At 39.0% G+C, this 24759-nt stretch overlaps 1 protein-coding gene across 4 annotated transcripts; it reads left to right on the top strand.

The window, feature by feature from the left end:
- The first annotated feature begins 37 nt into the window (after positions 1-37).
- cacnb3a (calcium channel, voltage-dependent, beta 3a) lies at positions 38-24119 on the top strand. Of its 4 annotated transcripts, XM_056384951.1 has the most exons (15): positions 38-178; positions 1174-1266; positions 10821-10940; positions 12153-12275; positions 12376-12491; positions 12575-12654; positions 12756-12775; positions 13227-13304; positions 16876-16934; positions 17037-17137; positions 18158-18309; positions 18396-18491; positions 19225-19395; positions 19605-19650; positions 21252-21386. In XM_056384951.1, the coding sequence occupies exons 1-14, from the start codon at positions 98-100 to the stop codon at positions 19632-19634; spliced, it is 1320 nt and encodes a 439-aa protein (XP_056240926.1). In that variant the 5' UTR covers positions 38-97; the 3' UTR covers positions 19635-19650; positions 21252-21386. The 4 variants fall into 4 exon arrangements, with proteins under 4 accessions (XP_056240926.1, XP_056240924.1, XP_056240927.1 ...); XM_056384949.1 differs by lacking the exon at positions 19605-19650 and having other exon boundaries at positions 21252-24119; XM_056384952.1 differs by lacking the exons at positions 38-178; positions 1174-1266 and adding an exon at positions 8533-8630.
- The last annotated feature ends 640 nt before the right edge of the window (positions 24120-24759 follow it).

Below are 24759 nucleotides of genomic sequence, written 5' to 3'. Positions count from 1 at the left end.
TCCGCTGTCTTTTACTGCATATAGATGTATTTTGTATCCCGTGTTTCCTCCAGTAACCCATGTCTGTGTGCATCCCGCCTCCCTGCGCTCTCAATAGATGGTGCAAGTCAAAATGTCCAAATCGCCCGTAGACCCTCTGTCTGCTGTGGAAACCGGCTCTCAGTCGCACTATTTTCAGGTAAATAAATTACACTTCAGTCGTTTATTCACACATCGATCACCGAGGAGAGTGTGGTGGGAAAAAATGGTCAGTTATCGTCTTTCCTACTTGTTGTTGAAATTGAGGCGTCGCGTTTTGGCAGCGAGCTACTTTTTCTTTTTTTTTTTTTTTTTTTTTTTTTTTTTTTTAATACCACCGCCTTCACTGAAACTGCAGATTGATGCTTGATCGTTGAAAAAAAAAATCCAGGGAGTGCGATTATAAAGTGATTATTATGCTTTTAATGCACAAACAGAATCAGGTTGAATCCTTCTCAGATCTTGATGCATTTGCTGTTTGAGATCAGGCCTTTTGTGCATTCTGTATTGATGTTTTATTATTTATTTCCATTTCATTTCCTGCAACACTGAATCCACACTAATGTAGGGAAACCAGCACACACTACCTCATGGGAATTGTATGCTGCTTTTTATTGGCGTTAAGGTGCATGACTGTAACTCACCTGTAGCCTGAATCTACAGGGCCTGCCAGCTCTCACCGCAACATCCAAGCTTTCTTCTTAATGTGCTGTGTTAAAGGAGGCTTGAGGGAAAACTGTCTCCTGCGTTACACTGACCAGTATTTACGCTTTTATTTTGTCAGAATTAGAATTAAAGCAAAATCAGCATAGACCAGCTAGGTTCATGCTATCTATCTATCTATCTATTTATCTATCTATGTAATAGACAGATAGATGGATAGTATCCATGTGGTTGGTTTAACCAACAGCCAAGGTAAAAAAATTTGTTGTTGAGCCCTTATTGACGAACAATGGGGCACCTAGACAGAAGATTACATATTATATTTCGATCCACATTTTCTGTATGTGAAGCAGTTTGACAAAACAAAACTGGGCACAGAAGTTTAAACTAAAACAACAGAGTTCCTCAATAAGAAAAGGAGCACAAGATGGAGGATTGAGGACCTGTCGGAATTGATCTATCTATCTATGATGTGCTTCTCTTTCATCACAGCTGCCCAGGAAGTTGCCTAAACGGAAGAGCCGCTTCAAACGCTCAGATGGCAGCACGTCTTCTGACACAACATCCAGCTTCATCAAACGGCAGGTAAAAAGCGTTTAGAACAAGTTCTTTTCATTCTTTTTCCTTATTTATGCATGCATTGTTTGCGACGTTATGTTCTGGTATTAGGTTATCTCACTGATTTGTATTGGGAGAAAAACACAGGCCATCCCGTGCTCTAAGGTCTAAATGAAGCTATAGTGTTTTGAAGTTGCGTTTTAGTCAGAGGAGGCCTCTCTGCATTATTCTGTTGGCATCAGTACAGCACCTCTAGTTTTTTACAGATATATTCTGTTGGTGGGGAGTCCAGGTTGCTCTTTTGGGCACAAAAATAAATTTGCAGTTCTGTCTTTATTATCCTGGCATCCAGACCATTTCTGCTCTGCATCTTCATTTCCACCGAGCTATCTCCTCAGTTGCAGTTGTTGTTTAGCACAGTAGATGGCAGCAAAATGCTTGAAAGTGGAGGTGTGTTACATCAAAATCCCAACACAATTTCTAATTAATGTTTATAGGTCATGCACGTGCAGAGGACGCGGATGGATATTTGGTGTTATTTAAGACGATCTGTGCAACTGAAAAAAAAAAAAAGGAAGAAAAAAAAGCAGAAGAGATTCCCTCATGCTGCTACTGCGTGGCTGTTATGAATCATACCCTCTCATCTAGATCAGCTCATCTGGTGGTGTATAGTGTTGTTTCTGAAGATGTATTTGATTTCTTTTTTTGGTGTCAGTGTAAAACTAGAGGTGGTTTCTCAGAGTCCAGCAGAGGGGAGAACTTGATCCCTGTAGAAATAAGGTTTTGAGGAGCCGAGAAGTTTCACCAAGCTCATCCCAAACCACTAGATCCCAGAGGTTTGTGAGCCTCGATACATCAAAGAGGGAAAGTCAGGAGTCGAGAAGGATTCAGATACCCGCTCTTAAAAGAAGCCTCATGTACTAATGACAGAAACTACAAGGCTCTCTATATTCCTGCTGGCTTTCAGACCTTCTAAAGAATACAGCATGTCTCCAGTATCCAGTTTGTCCAGATTTAGGATAAATAAAGTATTTGCAGCTTTTCTTTGTCATAAATTATTGTAAACTTAAAACCTTTGGGTTGAATACAGTCGTGGAAGAAGTTCTCAGATCATTTCTTTAAGTTAAAGTACCATTACCATATAGAAATACTTGAAAGGTAAAAGTACATAAGTATTAGCAACTATACTTTAAGTTCTATAAGTAAGTACTGATAATGTAGAATGATCTATTTCAGAATAATGAATATTATATTGTTGGATTACAATTACTGATGTGCACATCACTTTAATGGTGCAGCTGGTAAATTACCGTATATACTTCTAGGCGGCTTGTTAATCAATAAAGGCTTCAATAAAATCTTATCTTAACCTAAAATAATACATCACATATTATTTGTGTTATTTGTATGAATCTGCAAAGTAAATAGTAACTTTTAAAGTTATCAACTAAATGTAAAGGTGTAGAAAGTACAATATTTAGCTCAGAGCAGCAATACTTAAAGACGTTTCAGTGGACTTAGGAAACTGTGATGGATATCTTTCATTTTTTCTGAGTTTTTGTAGACCTAACAATGAATCTATATTGGAGAAAGTAATCAGCAGATCGATTGATAATGAAAATAATTTTTAGTTCATGTTGAGCTGTCTGAACTAATTCAACTAAATCCAACTAAAACTCTAAAGGGTAGAAGTTGAAATGAATCCTCAAAATAAAAAAGTAATGCTGAAACCATTAGTTGATTAACTGATGTTCTTCAGGAAATTCACTTTTGATAATCGATTAATCTCTTAAAGTGAGAATGTCATATTAGAAAGAAGAAATAACAATATTCCTCTTACGAATAAAAAAAGTAAACTCAAGCAAACTCCCCCATACTTAATTCACCTCACCTCACTCAGATGTTTTGCTGCTCCGTATTTGCTCATGGCTAATGTTAGCTAATGTTTTACTACTGATTAATAGAGCCTGACCGATACAGGATAACAATATATTGGCCAATATTCATTTTATAGCAGAAACACATAATAATAAACAAAGATTTTTTATAAGGATTCATTACATTAATAATTCACAGCTGCATGGGGAGTGTCGGAATCAGCTTTAACCGTCATTTACTCGTCTCAGTGTGCACACATTTATTTATAGTGTTTTTCTGCTGGTCTCTAATATAACCAGTTTTTGCTAATGGTTTACCGACTGTAACTGCACTGATAGGCAAATCACAGATATATTTAGCACTACATCATTTAGGCAAAATGAGTATGACACTATACATTAACAGCTCGTAAGAGGTATTTCACTGACAAACCATGGCATTAGCTAGCATCACGTCTAACTGATAAACTGCAAGCATGTTTTATAGCAGCTGTAACGTGTTTTAGCCACTTAAAAAATGGCCACCAGAAAAAGCCGATATCAGTTGAAATGTACGCTATATTTTGAATATTTCCACCCCTATTACTTGGCAGTACGTCTTCTCAGCCGTTGAACTACCGCATTCGTACATACTTGGCTCTAGCACACCTACGCCGCACTGTATTATGCCAACCAATGTATTGGTCGTGCTCTATTGTGTAACCGACATTGCTACAATTGACAAATTATGTTTTAGCACTTAACATTATCCATCATCTACAAAACATCAGAAAATAGAGGAAAAACACCTCTCCCAAGTTCTCAGTGCCCAATGATACAGGATTCAGATTCAAGAAAAGTGCTATCAAACCCCAACCCTAGCGGAAAGTGATGGCCTTAAATTGCTTGAGTTATCTGAACACCAATCCAAAACATTGAATATATATATTTATTTTAATATCATAATATTTAAGCATTTTCATTCAGCATTTTTGTTCGAAAAATGACTCAAATTATTAATCAATTATCAAAATTTGCTTTTAATGGACTAACTGTTGCACCTGAAAAGAAAGTAGTTGAAACACATTAAAATTCACTTCTAAGATTTTAAGGACAATATGCATGATATTCCTTACTCGAATGAGCCATTTGTTTGACACCTGCAAAGACCATGAAAAATACCTCGGTCTCATGCATAGCACCATTAACGTGAGGGAATGTGGAGCAGTGTGAGAGGTGTTAGTGAGAAGGGAAAAAAAGGGCTGAGCAGACATCTTCTTCAGGAGGGGACATTAGTTATCCTGATCGGGGGGGCTTAATGACAATCTCCAGATTCCCTGAGAATATTGCTCGGCTTAAAATATTCATGATGCTCATTTTGACGGCCTTAGGCAATGTGATGTGTGGGTTCACTGTTCACACTAGCACCTCTAGTTTCATTTCAATCATTACCTTCTCTCTGCATGCACAACAGGCATCTCACCCCCCCCCCCACTTGCCCCGCATAGGTGATATGACAAACGGAGGAGTAAATATTACAAACAGAGCAGATAGTTTCTCGTCTGTGATAGGGGTGGGGTGTCTATGGAGGAGCAGTGGAGTATGACTCATTTCTGCAGCAGGATACAATAAGCAGTACGCTGCCATAAGTGTGGATGTATGTGTTATATGTAGGACATGAGGCTTTGAAACAGGAGGAGTTCTTAAGAAATCTTGAGCTACATGTGTGTGTGTGTGTTTATAAAATCAGTTTCCTCCCCGTTTCTTCTCTACCTGTGCATGTTGAATTGGACTTGAATGGAAGAATGTGATGTAAATTTAGAAAGGTGGTTTGATCAAGTGACACAAAAGCTGCATTGGTGGTTTTGTGTGTGTGTGTGTGTGTGTGTGTGTGTGTGTGTGTGTGGGGGAATAAGGAGGGGTAAGAATAGAAAAGAAGGTGTTGCTGCTGTCTGCTCCAGTGCAGGTCGTCCCTGGTTAGGGGATGGGACACAGTACAGTTTGTCTGCATTTTACAGCATGTAGTATATAGAGAGGGAGGGACTGGCAGCAGCAGCATCACCACATTAACTGAGTAAGTACAAATGACTCCCAACACAGTCTGCTTCTCCTTATCCCTGTCTGAAACTCCTCTGCTCCTGTCTTGCTTTGTTCCATCTTATCATTGGTGCTCCTTTGTCTTATCCTGTCTTCCTCCCTCACCTCGCCTCCCTCTCCAACAGCGCTTTTTTTTCCCTCTCTCATTCCTTCACCTGTTTTACTTTTTGATTGGCGTCATCCTTTGTGCACTCTTCACACTTTCCAGACGAGTCTTGTGATTGATCAATTTGACACACAGTATGCCCAGTCTTGACTTTGATATTGTAGTTACCCCACCGTTAGTGAGTGATTTATTGCATTGTGTATGAGAGAGCTCCGTGCATGTGCAACTTGCTGACACTGAATTATGACTGCACAGTTAATCGAACACTTTTTGAAATTGGATATGTGGCAACTGGATTTCCAAATCGCTGGAGCTTGCAGTTTTTTTGTTTTTTTTCCTCTGAGGGAAAGGTTTTTCAGCCTCCTGAATAATATATTCTGCTGTTGTGCAGAATCTCCTTCCTGCATATAAACCCAGAGAAATTAGATTTTACCATCGGCATGCACCCACTGCATTTTACTTTACACTATTTCAAAGAAACAGTGTGTTTTAGATTTTTGATCCATTTATGTACAGATCATGTCATTTTAACTTTACTACCAACCACTTAAGGCATACAGTAGATTTTTGACTCCTTTCCTGCTGTCCTGGTACCCGTTGTTTTCAGTCACTAGTGGCAATGTTGGTTTGTTGGTTGGTCCACAGCTTTGGTCCAGACCAAAATGTCTCAATTATTGGATGGATTGCCATGAAATTTGGTACAGACTTTCATGGTCTCTACAGAATGAATTGCATTAACTTTGGTGATTCTTTAAGTATCTATTTAGCACCATCGGCAGGTCATTCTTTCAATTTGTCCACTACTTTATGAGCAAATAGAAGTAACTAATAGAACTGAAGAACTAATGATATGATGATTCCAATCAGCCACAGCAAAGTGAACTCGGATGATGAACATTATAAACATTAAACCTGCATGTTAGCATCCACATGCATAGATTTAACCCAAAGCACTGCTGTGGCTAAAGGGGCCACAGAAGTGCTTTTCAGATGGTTCAACATCTTCAGAAATCCCCTCTTGAAACCAACAATCTAGCTTTCAAGCCGTCTTCGCACAGTGATTGAACAGTGGTGTGGAAGTGAGAAAGTAAACAGGACCTGACCTTCTCTCTCAAACTCTGTTTTCATGTTTTACACAACTCTTACACAACACTTTTCATGTATATAAACAAGGGACGTACTATGAATGTCTTCCGGGAGAGACTGAATGAAAATGTGCACCAGTATCTCCATATTTAAATGATTACTCCATCTCTCTCCGACATCTAACTTTTTACCCCAACTATACAATGTTACATTACAGCCATTCAGAACAGCTATAAACACTTTTGCATTTCAACATGGTTGAATGATACATTATATGAATTTTACATATGACTATTTCAATACCTGAACTTGTGTATTGGCTGATATCAAATACTGATCCAATACCACTGGTGGGACTCTCCGGAGTACTCCAGAGTAACATTTTGCTAACGTTACACAATCAACCACAATTCAAATCTTCTTCGCCGCTGTATAACAATAGCTTATACAGGAAGTTGCGCTGTGTAGCCACTGGCAACTACTCTTTCAGAGCGGTGATGAAAAATTGATTTCCAGGAAAATGGTCGGTGCAAAAACTTGCATACCCGCCAATATCCAATACCATATTTTAGGTAGTATCAAAGGCATTTCCGATACTAGTAACGGTATTGAAACAACTCTAATGAATTTGTTTTTTCTGAGTATAACCCTCCTGTATTAAAAGGATCACAGTCAAAAATGAAAGCTTGATTTATATCACAGTTTACAAATATTATTGATATAACCTAACAACTACTACAACTATAATCAATATTTTATTACTAATGGATCAATTAACTGAAGTGAAAAGAGTTGCTTGTACTCTACTGAGCCCACATAGATCACTGGATTCTGTAGTTCGCCCGCAGCACTATGGAGCAATTTAACCTCTTTCAACTCATTGTTTTGGATTTCTTGCCTGCAACGTTACTGTTCTGATTTACTCTCACCACTCTCATTGTGTTGTTTCCAGAAGTAGCTGGCAGCTGTCATCAGTGACAAAGCTCTGTTAAACAGACTGTAGGCTATCTGCCCACCACCAAACAGCAAACACACAGCACACAGTTAGTTGGTGAACATGGTGGTTCATAGTAGAGTGAATATCAGATCTCTTGACTTGGATTTGTCAAGTGGACACAAACACGACCCTAAATGAATGTTTAAATGAGTCACTCATATCAGCTTAAGGTGACATGTCAACGTTGTGTTCACACTTTGTTGCGTTGTCCCCAAGCAACCAAAAAAAAAATTTTTCTTTTTTTTCATTTTTTTTTTTAAAAATCAATCAATTAATGCCGGTTTAATAACATCAAGAAACATTAATGACAGTTTTATTTGTTGTCTAGTGTTGTTATTCTGTGTGATAAAAGACCTGCAATTGATTTGAGAGAAAGACTGAAAGATTCCAATCCTGAATTTTGATTTTTGGTCTTGAGGTTTTGCTGACATTTTGATCAATGATTGTTGCTTTAGAGTTGCTCTTTGATATACTTTACTATGGCTGACCAGTTAAGTAACCTGCAATTTAAGAACAGATGGCCAATGGCGAAGACATCTCTACATGTCTTGCCAAAAGAAAATTAGAACACATTTGAATGTAAATTATTAAAACACTGAACAACGTAGCAGTAAAATCATGATAAAATTAGTGTAGAAATCCCCTGCTGTTCTTTCCCTAGACTGTAGGATGACTTGGCCCTCCTGAGGACTCGACTAGCTGGATGACACACTTCCCCGTCAGCCCCTCCCTGTGGAGTTGAGGCCATCAGTGTTGCAGTGTGTAAAGAATAATCACAGAAGCAGAATAGGAAGGAACAGAGTTAAATTTAGCCCCCAGACGGGGACATTAGCAGTAAAAAAAAGAAACAAGACATTCTCAAACCAGACAATAAAGATGTGCTGAGATTGTTACACTCTGCACTGCAGAACCAGCAAATATGCTATTTTCTGGTGGTAACACTGTTTTTTGTTTGTTTGTTTTTTTTAAGGATCTGACAGGTAGCCAGGACAGAGTGTGTGCAGCAGAGGTCCACAGCTTCATGTCCAAACATTAATAATGAATGGCAATCACAGCCCAGGCAGCTCTCTGTGTTCTAACATCATTAAACAGCACTCTGACATAACGCCTTTCCCCTGCGCCCACCACCATATTTATTCCACTTTTATGTCTGTGTGTGTTTGAGCATGTTCCCAGTGAAGACAGAGCAGTGAGAAAATTCAGATTCATGTCTTTATCAGGCTCTAGCGCCGTCCTCCTAATCAGCCAGGTATGCAACTCTCTCTGCTGTCTTTGTGTCTCTGTCTCTCGTGGTCTGTGGTCATGGTCCTATTCATCCACCCCTCCCTGCTGTTTCCCCTCTTTTCTTCTATCTACGATGAGGATAGATATCTGGGTCTCGCTCCACTCCTTCGTAGCATTTTATTATGTTCTAATCTCATCTTCCCCTTGAGATAGCCTCGCTTTATCTCGTCATATAAATCGTTTATACCTCTGTCGTCTCTCCAACCATCCATCAGTCACTCTCCAGCCTCGTAAACATCCTTCTCTTTTCAGGATATCTTGTCAACGATATTCACCCCCATTCTCTCTCTCTATCTTTCCTGTTCTTCCTCACCCTCCTTTTCTCCCTCCGTGCTCTGGCACTGGTGCAGTGTTGCCTTGCAGAGCTGCTAAAAATCAGATCTAGTTATCTAACATAGACACACACACAAAAAAAGAAACAAGGAGAGCTGTTCGCTTGCTGCTTCTCTGGGGCTTGAAGGGGTACTGTAGATAAAGATTTATTTTGGATTATACGTATGCATTCTGAAGTGCAGAGAAAGCATAACTGGTGGTTGTTTTTTCATATCTGGGCACTTTTTTTGTATTTTGAGCCTGAATTTCCTTTTGTTGTGCTGCTGCTAATTGGTCCTCCAGAGGATCCGTTTGTATATGTTGGCAAGATGGATGACCAGGACTAAGTCACTGCACTCTGGAGGAGAGGGGAACCAAAGTGAAAACTGTATTATGTGCCGTTTTCTAGTATCTTAACATCTTGGCTTTATTTGCAAGACCATGCTTGATTGTCTCAGTATATCAATGTAATTATGAATGCTGCAGTTACCTGTGAGAGATTTATCTGAGCGTTTCCTTGTCTGTTTCATTTGTCACTATTCTATTTATTTCATGTTTGTGTCCTGTCTCGCCTTTCTCTCTTGCCTGACTTTTGGCTGCAGCAGTTCTTTTTACTGACAGATTCAGTACCAAGTTCCTGGCAAAAGCCAAATAGATACCAAATACAGGAGCACACGCACACGCACACGCACACGCACACACACACACACACACACACACACACACACACACACACACACACACACACACACACACTACCCAAACTACATCTAGAACACGGCTTCACTTTGTTCTTCATTTCATGTTTTTCTGTGTGGAAATCAGCATCATGGTTTGTGTTTGAATCACCATAACAGAGTATGATAGGGCTGCAAATGCATCAGTTATTTTCATTATTGACTAAACTCAAATTTCTCGATTAACTGATTATTTGCTTTGGCTATAAAGATGTCCATAAATAATTTTCAAGGGTCTATGGTGTCATTTTCAAATGTCTTGTTTTTTTCCCGCCAACAGTTCAAAACCCAAAGATATTCAGTTTACTCATAAGAAAAAAAAAAAACTTCACATCCGAGAAGCTGGAACCAGTGAATTATTGGTATTTTGCTTTAGAAAAGATTTAAATGAATATCAAAGTTGCTGGTTAATTTTCAGTCCATTTACTAATTGATTAATCGACTAAATCATTTCAGCTTTACAGTATATATAACACAGACATTTAAGAAAATAATCACAGAAGTCGTCTGACAGGTTGTGAATAAAAGCCGCAGCAGCAACACCTATCAAGTAATTTTCACCGTTTTACTTTGTGTAATATGCCTTTGTCTTCGTTTGCTTTATCTGTCGCTCTCAGCATAATGTGCTAGCCATCCCTGGGATGTGTCCTTAAACCGCTTACAATGAAAAATGATGGTCCGCATATATTTTGCTAATGAGGAGATGTCCTTGGAGAATAAACAGGGGAAGAAAGGATGTATATGTGCTGCACTGTGGGGGATGATGGAATGGATTGGGGCCAAGCAGGAGAGAAGAGGAAGCAGTTGCCTCCTTTGTGCTATATTTGGTCTACCAGAAGATGGCTGGTGTGGGAGAGCAGCGCATTGTGTTGTAGATACACACAGGCTCACACATGAATGTGTTCATGAATGCAGACACGTATTCGAATGCACACCTGCACATAACCAGACTGCACAGGCGAAAACAGATGAAAGCAGAAGTATAAAGGGAAACAGCAGATCTATATATCTAACCTCAGAGTAATGTCAAGCAAGTAATGAAGTTATCAATTCATATATCACAAATAATAATCCAACTACATCCACCTTCGGTTCTCTCCTGACAGGGGTCGGCTGATTCATATACCAGTAGACCGTCGGATTCAGACCTGTCAGCAGAGGAGGACCGCGAGGCGTATCGGCGTGAAGCCGAGCGCCAGGCACAGCTGCAGCTCGACAGAGCTAAGGTAGGTCATACACTGATTCACGCTGTTACATACTGTAGTGTTTCAACAGTTGCATAAGTTAAAATTAGTGAAGGTTAAGTCTGGAGCCGCTTGTGTTCATCTCTTGCTCCAGGGGAACTTTCATATACTATACAGTGATGTAAAATAGCCAAGAACATTTACTCAAGCACTGTACTTAAGTACAGTTTTGAGGTACATGTACTTTACGCGAGTACTTCCATTTTCTGCTACTTCATACTTCTACTCCAGTATGATACATTAACTACATTTATATGACAGCTGCAGTTACTTTGCAGATTTATATTAATAATACTAATTATAATCAATAAATAAATTATGATATTTGTCATAGGTTAAAATAAATCTTTATTAATCCCTGAGGGGAAATTCACAGACTACCCAGCAGTATATAAAGTGATTAAAATTAACAACACATTTACCAGGTGTGTTAAGTGTTGTACACATCAATACATCAATAATCATAATCCCGCATTTTGAAACAGCGCATTCTGAATAATTTTTAATACTATAAATATATTTACATGTTAATATTTTTACTTTAGTACATTTTTGAATGCGCGACTTTTACTTATAACTGAGAATTTCTACACTGTGGTATTGCTACTTTTACTTAAGTAAAAGATCCAAGAACCTCTTCCAACACTAGAAATGTGTCTTACCTTCCTACAAGCACATAATCACTGCCTGAAGAATTACAAACCAAAGGCATCATTTAGTCAAACAAAAGAGGTAAATCCACAGAATATCTACAGCCAAAATCCTGAATGACACACTGTCCGTACACCCCTGATTATAAGAAAAACTCCCCAAAACTGGCCTTTAGAGTGAATAAAAAACTAAAGACTTATAAGGAGGAACAACTGAGCTACTTATGGACAATCAATATGACAAAATTATAAGTTGCAAACATTAATGAAGAATACGAATATAAATCTCAAGTTGTGGCTGTAAGGTATAGTCCCATATCTAGACCAACAGTCAAGTCCAAGTCTATACTTTGTATTTTAAGCCCTAAACAAGCCATAATGAAAATAGAAACAGCAGCAATGACAGGCTAACTTGACAAATAGCCGACGTTGGACATTGCTGATTAACTAATGACTCCAGTCAAGACTCTGGTGTCTTTAAGTTTATACTGTAGTTTCCATCATTGACCAGTGGTTTTCTTGTGATTACTTTCTGACGCCACAGTCCAAACCTGTAGCGTTTGCAGTAAAGACGAATGTGAGTTACTGTGGAGCTCTAGATGAGGACTGTCCTGTCCAAGGAGCTGCAGTCAATTTTGATGCCAAAGACTTCCTGCACATCAAAGAAGTGAGTGAATATCTCCCACCTCCCTACCCCCTCACTTCCCTTAGATTAAAACAAAGAATATATATGTGACATAGTACTGTTGTTGCACTGAACTTAACAGAAGTACAATAATGACTGGTGGATCGGCCGGCTAGTAAAGGAGGGAGCAGACATCACCTTCATCCCCAGCCCTCTACGACTGGAGGCCATGAGACTCAAACAGGAGCAGAAACAGAGGTCAGTTAATACATTTACTCATAAGCTTCTCCGGGGATCTGTTTCCACAATATAACTGAGAAATTTTTGTTTTGCTGTTGCAGGAAAACAGGGGGTAATTCCTCCAGTTTAGGTGACATGGTGACTGGGAGCTGGAGGACCACACCGCCATCTGCAGGTGAATGTAAGTATTACAAACCTGCCTCTCGTGCTGGAACAGAAACCTACTTCTGCTGTCATCTGTCTTTTTCCCTTTATTGATTGTTATTTTCTTGTTTTCACAAGCCAAACAGAAGCAAAAACAGGTAGGTTTTGGCACCTTATGAGGACACAGCATTTGCCCATAAAACAGATTTTGATTTTAAGGGACATAATCAGGATATCTGCATGAGAAGTCTTGTCACTGAATTCAGTTCCCTCACAAAAGCGACTTTGAAAATATTAAGTAGTCCTAAATGCAATTTTTCTTGCTTGCTGTAGACAGTAGTGTAAGTTATAACTTTTATGAGGAGACATGAAACATTTTTGAAATGTGCATATAGGAGGCTGATGAATTGTTTAGTTATTATTTATTATTATTAAAACAGGGCAGTTTTAGCAAAAACTTAAATTAACTTAAATTATTTTTCAATTGGTAAGTCCCAATTGGTAATAAATAATGAAATCACAAAAACCAAACCCAAACCGCATTATTTTTTTCCCCCTGTTCTCTCTGTTCTTCATCCCTCTCCCATCGTCCTCCCCTGTTTCTGGCAGGAACATGTCCCGCCCTACGACGTGGTGCCCTCTATGAGGCCGGTGGTCCTCGTGGGACCATCGCTGAAGGGCTATGAGGTCAGCCTCTCCCCATTTCACCTCCAGAACAGAGAACGACTGCCTAACACTGCACCCTTCTCTCAAAAACTGTCCCTGCATTGCTGCGTCCGTTTGGAGATGCCCCTCTTAATTTATCTTTGGAATGAGAAGCAATTTTATTGGCCAACTATGTTTCAAGTTATAGAAAACTTGATTTATTATAGCGTTTCCGCCATATCTGTCTGCAGGAATAGATATGATGTACATTGCAAAACATTTTAAGTTACAAAAAACATCAAATAACAACTTCAGCTCACCAGTGGTTTTTATGATTTTTCAAGATGCCAGGACAGTATGGGCATTTCATTTAGATGCAAATAAAAATCAACGAAACACCAGGCTCCACCAACAAAGCCTGGTGTTGTAGGTTGCTATGCCAGTACAGAAACATGACTGAGAACGCGTTGCACTTTTCACTATTTTTGCTTGAAAAATAACCTAAGTGCTGAACTGATTTTTAATAATAGCTGAAGATTATTTTTCTGATAATTGACTAATCAAATCAACTAATCCTTTCAGCTCTACATGGCAGTGTAAAAGTAACAGAGGTTTCTCACAGCCACAAACAGTAAATTAGACCACTATGAGCCCCCAACCTCCAGAAACACTACAGAGCAGCTCCACCAAGTTCAAACCAACAAGAAAACAAAACAAACATTTATTTGTGCTGAACACTGACGGTCTCGAGAACCCAAATATCAGTACACAGGTTCTGAAACTACTTCAAAACAGGATCTGCCTTGCACTTAGAGAGACATGCAATACACTGTTGGGCATTACATATGTGCTCAAACAGGTGCACAGTGGTGGACGAAATAATCACAGCCTTTACTTAATTAAAACGCACCATTACCATGGGGTAAAAATACTCCATTACAAGTAAAAGTCTGGCATTTAATGTAAGTAAAAGTAAGCAGCATTTGACTGTTGTTGGTTTAAGTGCAGATACTGTAACTGTACTATGTAGGGCTGTAAGTAATCATTTTTTTCATCATGGATTAATCTCCTGACAATATTCTCAACTGAATAAATGATTGTTTGGTTTGTAAATGTACATTACATAGTGAGAAATGCCCAAAGAGACACCTTCACAATGCTTTGTTTTGTCCAAACCTTAAGTTAATTAAAACTTATTCAAAATAAATGAAAATTATTAAAATAAATTAAATATAAATGCACCAAACCACATTTGAGAAGCTAGAACCATACAATCTTCTGCACTTTTTCATGAAAAATAACTTGTATATACTTGTATATACTGCTGGGTAGCTTAATCTATAACTAAGCCTCATATTTCACAACCCTTTATGTTTTGTATGCATATAATATATTACTTGTAACTACAGATAAATAATCAAATAATTGCAGTGGTATAAAAAGTAGGAATATTTCCCTTTGAACTGTAGTGGAGTAGCATGAAAAAAACAACGCACAAATTCATTCATTTTTCATTCTACCACTGCAGATGTAACAGCAAAACACCTAAAATATATGTATCACTGCCATTTCACAATTAATGAGAAAAAAAAACTCACCCATTGATGAACTCCAACTTATTTTGCTTCCACTTCTGCTTGAAATTCGCGCTGCCCACAAACGTCCACTCTGTCACCTGAGAAATGGAAGATGCTCCAATGTCCATGTGATGTTCCTGTACTGTCCAACACGTCACAGCAGAGGAGCAGTCTCCTCCTGATGACTGTTGCTCACACATCAGAGGAGGAGCAGGTGGAGCAGTGATTCCAGATTAGACCTGTTTGTCTGCGTTTCCCCTCAACATTGATAAACGAAGCCCCAACTGCAACCCATTGGCTGAATGTAAAGATGGCCGTAGTTTTTGGGACATGCTACACCGTAGCCATCTAGGCAGCGCCCGACTCCGCCTAACAGGTAAACCAGACAATCCAAAAATTGAGAAAGAAGTGGAGCGTGTGTGGAGCCGAGACTTCGGTGCATGCAGGGGTTCAAACAAATGTGGGAAGCACATGCTCCTGTTAGCATCGGTAGTAGAGCTGGGCGTCTTGTTGGAAGGCTAACTCAAGGCTAATTCATTTACCGGCTAATTAGCTAAGCTAGCAAGCCAGATATGGTGAGTGCAGATACCGACACCTGCTAATTAGTGCTAACGTGTAAATAAAAGACTAGAATTTTACTCATCTCAAAAAACCGGAGTACAGACTTCTGCGCGTTCTCTTAGTCAATCAACTGCACAGCAAGTTATATTATTTGTCCAGTATTTTCATGTGAAATACTCCAAAATGCACCAACACCACAATGACGTGCGAGCGGGCGCGTGAGTGAAGTAGCTAGAGTGAAGTTTAACGGCTAGAGGTCAAGCAGCCTAGCTAACTGTAATGGCACGCACCTGTCATGGCCACGCCCTCAATCATGCATAACTTTGCGTCTTAATACAATTAAAGGTGAGTTCAACCACCATAAAGTTGTTGTGAAGGGGGACAGTAGCTATAGGGATCCAAAACTTTTTAGTACCAGACTTTAAACATGTTTATTTCTGATGTAAAACTAGGTATTTTATGGAGATGGACTCCCCTCACTTGACCTGTAATCCCGAGTTGGAGATACGGGGAATTTCTAACAATCACAATATCTCCCACTTATAGAAAGGGACTACAGACATGTCAAGAAATTTCTTTAAGTGACCTGCTTCAAATACTTAACAATAAAAGAACTGGACATAGGCTGTTAGCTGGTGGAACAACAGTTAGCACTAGTTACTTCTTAGATCAAATTAGAACAAACTAATCAACAAATAAATTTTGATGTATTCTTACAGTTTAAGATAAGACTTTATTGATCCCTTCATTGATTTACAAACCACCCACCAGTATATAAGGTAATTAATAAGCCCACCACCATTTCAAACTGCATTAAAGTGATGTGCACATCAGTAATTATTATCCAATAATTTCCATTATTCTGAAATTGGCTTTTCTGCATAATGAGTCATTTGAAAATCATTACTTTGAAAATCATTTTAAATACATTAAAAGTTTGTAAGATTTTACCTTTGAAATAATTATAATCATTAAATACATTGGTAACAATTTAATTAATGGTTTCCAACTATTTTGACGTGTGGCAAGTTAGCTACGAGTGTCTATCTGGAGCCCAGTGTCACAGAAATAGGCAGTACCAAGCAGTATCTATAAGCAATTCTATTTTATTCTATTTCCCCTCTGAAAGTCTCAGCATGTTTTATTTAAATAACTGTAATTAACCAAAATTCACACAATTAAAGATCTCTCTTCTCCCATGAACCATCTTTGGAAAGGTTGACCCATTGGTTGTAAATATTTATTCATCAGTCATCTCACCTGCTGATCACCTGTTCACCTGCTCACCTCTGACTAAAAGTCTCAAGGTTGCACCTGCTTAACATTTGACATAACTGGAAGTAAACCAACTAACTCTCTGACATTAAACCAAAGTATAAAATGATTTCTTTAATTTTATATTGTATATTTGAATATTGTTTTGAAGGTATGTGCTGTGTCTTTTTATAACAATCGGTTTCTTATCCTCCCACTAGGTGACGGATATGATGCAGAAAGCTCTTTTTGACTTCCTGAAACACAGATTTGAGGGACGGTTAGTAAAAAAAGAGAGATCAATAAATTCAGGCTTTTAATTAGTCTGATCAAAAATGTTCCCCTGAATAATTTTCTCTGTGTTTTTTGTGACTGTTTGCAGAATCTCAATCACCCGTGTAACTGCCGACCTGTCTTTAGCCAAGAGATCTGTCCTCAACAAAAGACCCATAATGGAGAGATCCAATACTCGCTCCAGTCTAGGTAATGTCAGTAGGCTTGGGCAGTATCTATGCTTGACATCTTAATATCTTCTAACATTTAACAGGGGCATACAGTACCGTTAGATAAGTTCCCTGTTGTAGCTAGTTGTAATTAGTTTTCCATTATCTTTTCCATCACTAAAGGCTTGCTTGAAACTTAAATGTCTCTCATAACTTTATTGCAGAATGTTGTTCCCATGTATTAAATACCAGTCACACAAAATAAAAATAGGTTGACAGAATAGACAAGCTGTTCAGTTAAAGGTCATCTTAATATAAGTAGAAGGCCTGTTGCCTGATTGGTTAGCCCTGTTCTTCCTTCTTCAGCTTTGGCTGAAAAAGATAGAAAAATAGGCCTATACAAATAAAATAAATGCTGAATAATTATTTATTCTAATTAAATCCTATTTTAATCTTTAGTCTGCAAGTATAAACCAGCCAAAAAGTAATGGATCATCCGTTGGTTTAGCACATAAAGGTTTAGTGGACTTAATCATCCAGGTTTTTTGGAAAGACGACAAGTATTAAGTTCAGTAATAAGTATCAAGTTTGCAGTAATTTAGCATTGTGGGGTGACTGTGCTCTCCGCTGTGCTAAAGTACTTACGGTCCACCCTAGACAACAATGGTCTGATGTGTTACCTGCTTTTGCCACAACTGTCCTGTAGCAAATAATCCAATCAGCTTCATCTGTGTTGGCCTGTATCATCAGATCTGAACTCAAAATGTTCCCAGACAAGGAGTCCTGTATCTTTTTCGGCTCATATTTCGCCAGCTGTAATGATTCATGGCTGGTGGGCCGTGTTGAACACTACAATACATCAGGTTAATATAGTGTCTCTATTTGAGTTTAATAGAAAAAAAAAAGTTGTCTATGTTTTTGACAGTTTTGACAGTCATACCTTTGGGATTTCTAAATACCATACACTGCCCAAGTCTAAATCTCAACATGAAAACTCAACAGGTCTTTGTTCTTGAAAAGCAATGAGCCTGAATTTACGTAATGTGTCGTCTCTGTGCAGCGGAGGTTCAGAGTGAGATTGAGAGGATATTTGAACTTGCCAAAACCCTGCAGCTGGTGGTTCTGGACGCGGACACCATCAACCATCCTGCACAGCTCGCCAAAACCTCCCTCGCACCCATCATTGTCTATGTTAAAGTTTCCTCACCAAAGGTACAGTAGGTTGCCTCACTCATGATATCGGATTCAGGCAGCCTCATCTACCTTGATCTATAACGCTATCTTTACTGTTCTCTCAGGTGCTCCAGAGGCTGATCAAATCCAGGGGGAAGTCTCAGAGCAAGCACCTGAATGTGCAGATGATGGCTGCAGACAAACTCTCTCAGTGCCCCCCTGTGAGTGGAAGGAGCGAGTTGATTTCTTTTCACTGATATAGAAGATGTTCAGTCCTAATCAATCTGTATAATCTGAACATTATATACGCACATGTCATCTTTACAAGCTGAAAACATGGAAGTAAAACCTTGATCATAAACTTTATTGGTGTTTAATATTAGGTGTTTGTACTTGAGTGGTCGCCACACTGGTAATTTAATAATGATAGTTATAATATCAATAATAATAATAATTGTAGCAGCAGGTGTTGAGCAGGATCATGTGTGTGTTTCAAGTTACTAAGGTAGCAACGAACAAAGATTTTCAGGATCCAACAATTATTTTCTTAAATAATCAATGAATTGTTCAGTGTATAAAAGGCCAGTGCCAATAGTAAGAAATGCCCATCATTACTCCCCAAAGCCTAAGTTAACTCATTCAAATGACTTTTTTTTTTTCAACAGTCAAAAACCCAAAGATATTAGATTTAATATCATAGCAATCCGTCACCAAAATTGTTGCCAATTAATTTCTGCTAATTGACTAATCAAGGACTCTAGTGTAGTGGTTGGTTTCTATGTCTGTGGAAATGATAAAACTGCCACATTTAGCGGGGGGGGGGGGGGGGGGGGGGGTCAATAGGGGCCCGGCAACAAGTGTCTGCCCCAGGACACTGTAAGAGGATTCACAGACCAGCTAGCACGGCTGTAGACTCTCAGGCTTGTTTATTTGTTTCTTGTTGTTTACTTGTAGGATATGTTTGATGTCATTTTGGATGAAAACCAGCTGGAAGATGCTTGTGAGCATTTGGCTGAATATCTGGAAATCTACTGGCGTGCCACTCACCTCCCAGGAAATACCCCTCTTAATCCCTTATTGGAGCAGAGTCTGATGACCCCGCCTTCTGCCATCTCTAGCCTACAGGTGAGTCATCCATTCTGTAAAAGCAAGAGAGCACGTTTAATACTGTGTCAATACAGTTTAAGACTCTAAAGTAGGAATCTTGTTTTGAACATGTTGTCACTGTCCTTACCAGCTCTTCCCATCTCAGATTCTCACTCCTATGTTTTTATTTAATTGTCTCCGGTTGTCTTGTCTGTCCTCTCACTCATCCATGCTTAACATTTTTGCAGTTTTCTGAAACACAGGAATTAATTGAATGATCGCTTACAAAATGGGGTGAGTAGTAGGGTTTATATATATATATTTGCACTCTGAACCCCAACAGTCCCCTCTTACACACCTACCAACACCAGAACACGACCCAGCGGCTGAGACAGCGAATGAACAGCATTTTATTCATTCAGATCTCACCACAGAAAAGATGGCGTGTGTTTCTTTCTTGCATCCTGCCTCCTTTCCTTTAGTTGATGGTCTCAGGTGAATCAACGCTGCTCCACAAGCTTCTGGGAGAAAATTCACAAAGCAGTTTAGCTCAGGCTTCAATTTAATACCATAATTGAGAACATCATGTTTGGAATTGTAAAACATTTGTGTGAAATGTCAAAGTCTCACCATTGTTCTCTATTTTCTGTCTATTTCCATTTCCAAGCATGCTTTGTGAATGGCCCCCCCACTCACAGTGGTGCATAATGCTATCTTGAATGACAGCGCTAATTGAAGGCATATGATCAATGCTTAAATAATATAATATATTCACCGGAAATAACTGCAAATTAACACAACAATAAACTGAGAACATAACACCCGTACAATAACATTTTATCTCCAAGAGTAACCCCCTGACCATCCATTCAAGTGTTTCACTTGCATTTCTTTTGTTCAGTGTCTGTAGTATTAATCTATATACACAAAGATAAAACACTGTAAACACTTTATGAAAAAGGACTTTGAAGAGACTTTACCGACACTGCAAACACTGCTGCATGCTGATTATTAACTTTGTCAACAATAGGGGATTGTTGTCGCAGTATTAGTCACAAATGTGTGTGCAGAGTTGTTCTCAGATTTCTAAAAGTTTGGGCAAATTACATATTTTACTTCTTTCACTTCAAAAATCAACAAAATATGTAATGTGCCCAAAACTATGTAAATTACAGCAGTCCTGTGCACATCCACAAATCCTCAGTGGGATAGGTGACATATACAAAAAAATAAATAACATTGCAATACAAGTAATATCCGCACTCTGGAATCAGATCTCCCTTTAATTTTATCAGTGTTGCTTTGTTATACTATTAGATTTATGACTAGGTGGTGATTGTCAGACCTCATTTAGAGCTGACAAATGCTGCTAATTGGCATCACGAGTGACATTTAGTTGCAGTGTTTGTAATTATCACAGCTATTTAAGAGTTAAAAGATGTATTTACAGTTACTTTTTTTTTTAACAATTCTGACATGCCCATACCGAGGTTGAAACAGTTGCTGGTCTCTGAACAACATGCACAGAATGAGGACTGTGCATGTTGTCTCCTCTATCTTACATTGCTAACACGTTAGGAAGGAGTGTCTTTGCGGCCAGTGTGGACAGGAGGAACAATTTCAGCAACCAATAACTTTTTCAATGCATATTTGGGCATATGAGTGTTGTTTCAAGATAGACTTGAACCTTTCCTTCGAAATCCTTCTTGATGCAGTGTTTGCTTTGTTTTGTCCACCCTCTGTGTGTTTGTGGCAGAACAACTGTCTGTGCGGATAGAAAAAAAAGTTTGCAGAAAGTGTGAAGCTACTTTGAGATGTCGTGCCGGTTTCAGAGCTTTCTTTTGACTCGTGGTTTTTTTTTTTTTTTACTCTCCATCGTTATTCAAATCCTCCAGAACAAGAACCAGCCGCAGCCTCATGAGGCGGGGGGTTTGGAGGGTGACGAGGAGGAAGAGGCTGGCGAGGAGGCCCACTCCCCCTTGGAGCAGGACAGTCTTATGCCGTCCGACGAGGCCAGTGACTCCCTGTCTCGCGGCCAGAGGGGGAGTCCATGCCACAGGGGGGGTGAGGAGGACGAGGAGGAGGAGGAGGAGGAAGAAGAGGAAGAAGAGGAAGAGGAGGAGGATGAGTATGCCTCCCCCTGCCATGCTCGCACATACAGGGACATGTACCCCCCTCACCGTGGGCACACAGGCAATGCCCACAGTGCCAACGGGCACGAGTCACAAGACAGGCTGCTCCAACGCGAAGCTCAGCAAGGTCACAACCAGAGGAACAACCGCCAGCGCAGCCGCCCCTGGCCCCGAGACAACTACTGAGGAACAAGGCCCCCCCCCCACACCTCCCCTCAGCCTCCAGATCAGTATCAAGATCATCCCAAGCCCTCCGACTGTTGAACTGTCCCAAACACAACGTTTAGAGATGAAAAAACATTCCCAAAATCAGCTCCAGACTTTTAGCATCAATCAGACACAGATGTCCAGTTTATTAAGCAGACGATTGTATGTATTTAATTTTTACAATCTCTCTCTTCCAGACTCCCAGTTTTAATTTATTTAAACCAAGGGGATGTAATGACCTCTCCAGGGTCAAGTCATTCAGATAAAAGTCAACAGGGCTACTCACCTCTGCAATGGAAAGGTTTCAGGCTACCAGCTGTACGCAAACTCAAACTTTAGCTGCTTTGCCTAAGGTTTCTCTATTGTAGGATGTCTCATATACTGGCCTTAAAATTCCTAAGACTTTTAACTATCTTTACTATTGCATGTACGAGTATAATTATTTTAAGACTATTTGCACATTAACGTCAGAACAGGAACTGAATGATCTTTATAGATAAACTAATGTAGGAATGTCTACTGTTGAATTAATTTATGGGGATTAGTAATGCATTTGATTACAATGTATATACTGAATGGGCACCTGGTTTTGTTTCATTGCTACTTTATTTATTGATTTGTTTGATTATGTTAATATGGACTTGTTTGCAGTTTCAGAGAGATGTTGCAATCCGTGTGTTGTCAGTTTTTACTCTGAAGACGGTGAATGGCGTTTGGGAGACACACATACAGTTTATCATTCTGTAAACGCTCACAATGTAAGTATGAAGCTGCAGTACAGCGTCAGTGTCACTTGTCTTTGCTGTTGCACAATCACTCTTTGAACACCACTGAAAAGCTAAAAAAAAAAAAAAAAAAAAAAAAAAACAGGCACAGAGAATGTAAACACAACTAAGAAAGGGAATGTTATCTTTTAAAGGGTGAATTATTTGCCAAACTGCTTGTTTACATCGAGTCATTCACATATTTCAAGCACATGCTGCACAGCTGCAGCTCCTCTTCAGATCCAGGCTTCAGAGAATGTAAGCTTGCATGCCTTTTGCACCTCCAGCACCACCTGGTGTCTCCGACCCAACCGATCGCCCTGTAATTCGATTGTAGCACGTTACTGATTGTAGCATCCACAGTTTCTACACCTAAACTCACCCCTCCCCTCCCCTTGTTCGTCTCTGCCAAACATTGTGTTAGGTTTTGTGTACTGCAGTTTTACCGCTGGTTTTTACCAAGGCAGATCCTCAGGTGTAAGTCCTACACACTCATCCCGCTCAACTTCATGTAACAAATGTGTCGTGCTCCCGAAGAACTCGTAGCACCCATGACACGATGTCATTCTGTTCCTGCACCATTTTTAGTCCATGAGCCGATGACGAGTTGGACGTGATGCTGACGAGCAGCGACCTGCTTCTGTTCACACAACAGGGTCGATACTGTCACAGCCTGCTTTAGGAGTTACTGGTTTACTGCTTCCATGTCTCACAGGTATCTCTATCTAGTGTTCTGTATATTTTGAAGAGAAAAAAAAAAAAAAAAAAATCAGCATGGTTGAAAAAAAAAAAAAAGAAAAAAAATCTATGCAAGTGTTGCATGAAATCTGATTGTTTCTTTTTACAGTTAAGTATTTTAGTAAAGCATTGATTCTGATTCTCCTTGTTGTCTTGTAGTGATAGTCTTGTCTTTGAGGCTACTCACTCCTCACCACTAACGACACTATTACGAAAAATAAGAACGCATCAGTTTATTTATCCACAAACCTTGATATTGGGGATATTTTTCCACAATACTGGGTTGACACTGTTTGACGCACTTTTAAAAGTCACTCACTAAAACTTGCCCCAGATCAGGCCTATGTTTTTTTGTTTGTTTTTTTTCATTTGTGATAAAAAAAAAAGGAATGAGTGGATTATTAAAGCCCTGCATGTCTTAGTTCACCAATTAGCTATTTTCATTATATTTTGGCAGAGTATGTTTTTCAAAGCGGACCAATTTAGCAACTGATACAGCAGTTGAGGTTTTTCAATTTATGAAGCACAATTTTTACAAGGGTTATAATTTAGTTTCCTGTCTTATTCTGTATGCAATACTAAGCCTAACATTGAAAAACTTTAAACGCCTTAGACCATCTGGACTTCCTCTTTTGTGTGAGTAGAAAAAAAAAAATTGCACTACGTTTTTTTTTTTGGGATGGTTGCTTTGTAATGCAATAACTGCACTAAATATAACAATGTACCCACCAGACTACCACAGCGTGCTAGCGTGACCCAACACGCCTCTTCCCTCTATTTATCAGAAGCGACAGCAAATGTGTAAAAAGTGAGACATTTCCTGCCTGATGCTGTATAGAATGCTTTCTATTTGAAAATAGATTTACAATGCTGAGTAAAATATGACTAAATAAAATAAACATGACATTTTATGTACTTTTAACAGTTTGGGTCGTTTTTGTGTTTCACTATAATACACTTGGAAGTACTTTCCCACTGTAGGGATGGCAGTCGGTCCAGTCTAGACTGAAATATCTCAACATTAACCAGATGGTTTGGCACAATGTTACAGACATTAAACGTTTTCTAGAAGATTAACCATACTGACACTGTTGCCACCATGAGGTTGACATTTCTGGTTTAAAATTGTATTAAGTATATCTGAAGACAATATAAGGTTTGAATGAATGAATTAGGTGTTTCTGCGGTGCCTTTAAACACAATGGTAAGTGGTTGCTAGCAGCTGTCTGAAAATTAGATCATCTAATTGTTGGTAATTTGTACATTTAGCACCACAAACGTCAACATGTACAAAGCAAACTTCAGGCACATACACATAAAGCTGCAGGAGTAATGTGGAGTCTTGATAAAAACAGCTTTCATTGCTTACATGGCTTGTTTATAAAATAATTTTAAAAAGCAACCGGTTCGCTTACTTGACCACATTAATCTTTATTTTCTGTTTGATTCATTGCTTTATGGAGTGTTTCTGTTCACTTCTGTTTAAGAGATTTGGGGAAGAATTTGTGAATGGCACTTATCTCCCACCTGTTGACACAAATAATGAATTTTATGAACAAGCC

The sequence above is a fragment of the Seriola aureovittata genome, chromosome 9, assembly GCF_021018895.1.
Source record: "Seriola aureovittata isolate HTS-2021-v1 ecotype China chromosome 9, ASM2101889v1, whole genome shotgun sequence".
Taxonomy (NCBI): domain Eukaryota; kingdom Metazoa; phylum Chordata; class Actinopteri; order Carangiformes; family Carangidae; genus Seriola; species Seriola aureovittata.
The sequence above is the reverse complement of the archived record's forward strand: the minus strand, read 5'-3'. Positions and strand labels throughout refer to the sequence as shown.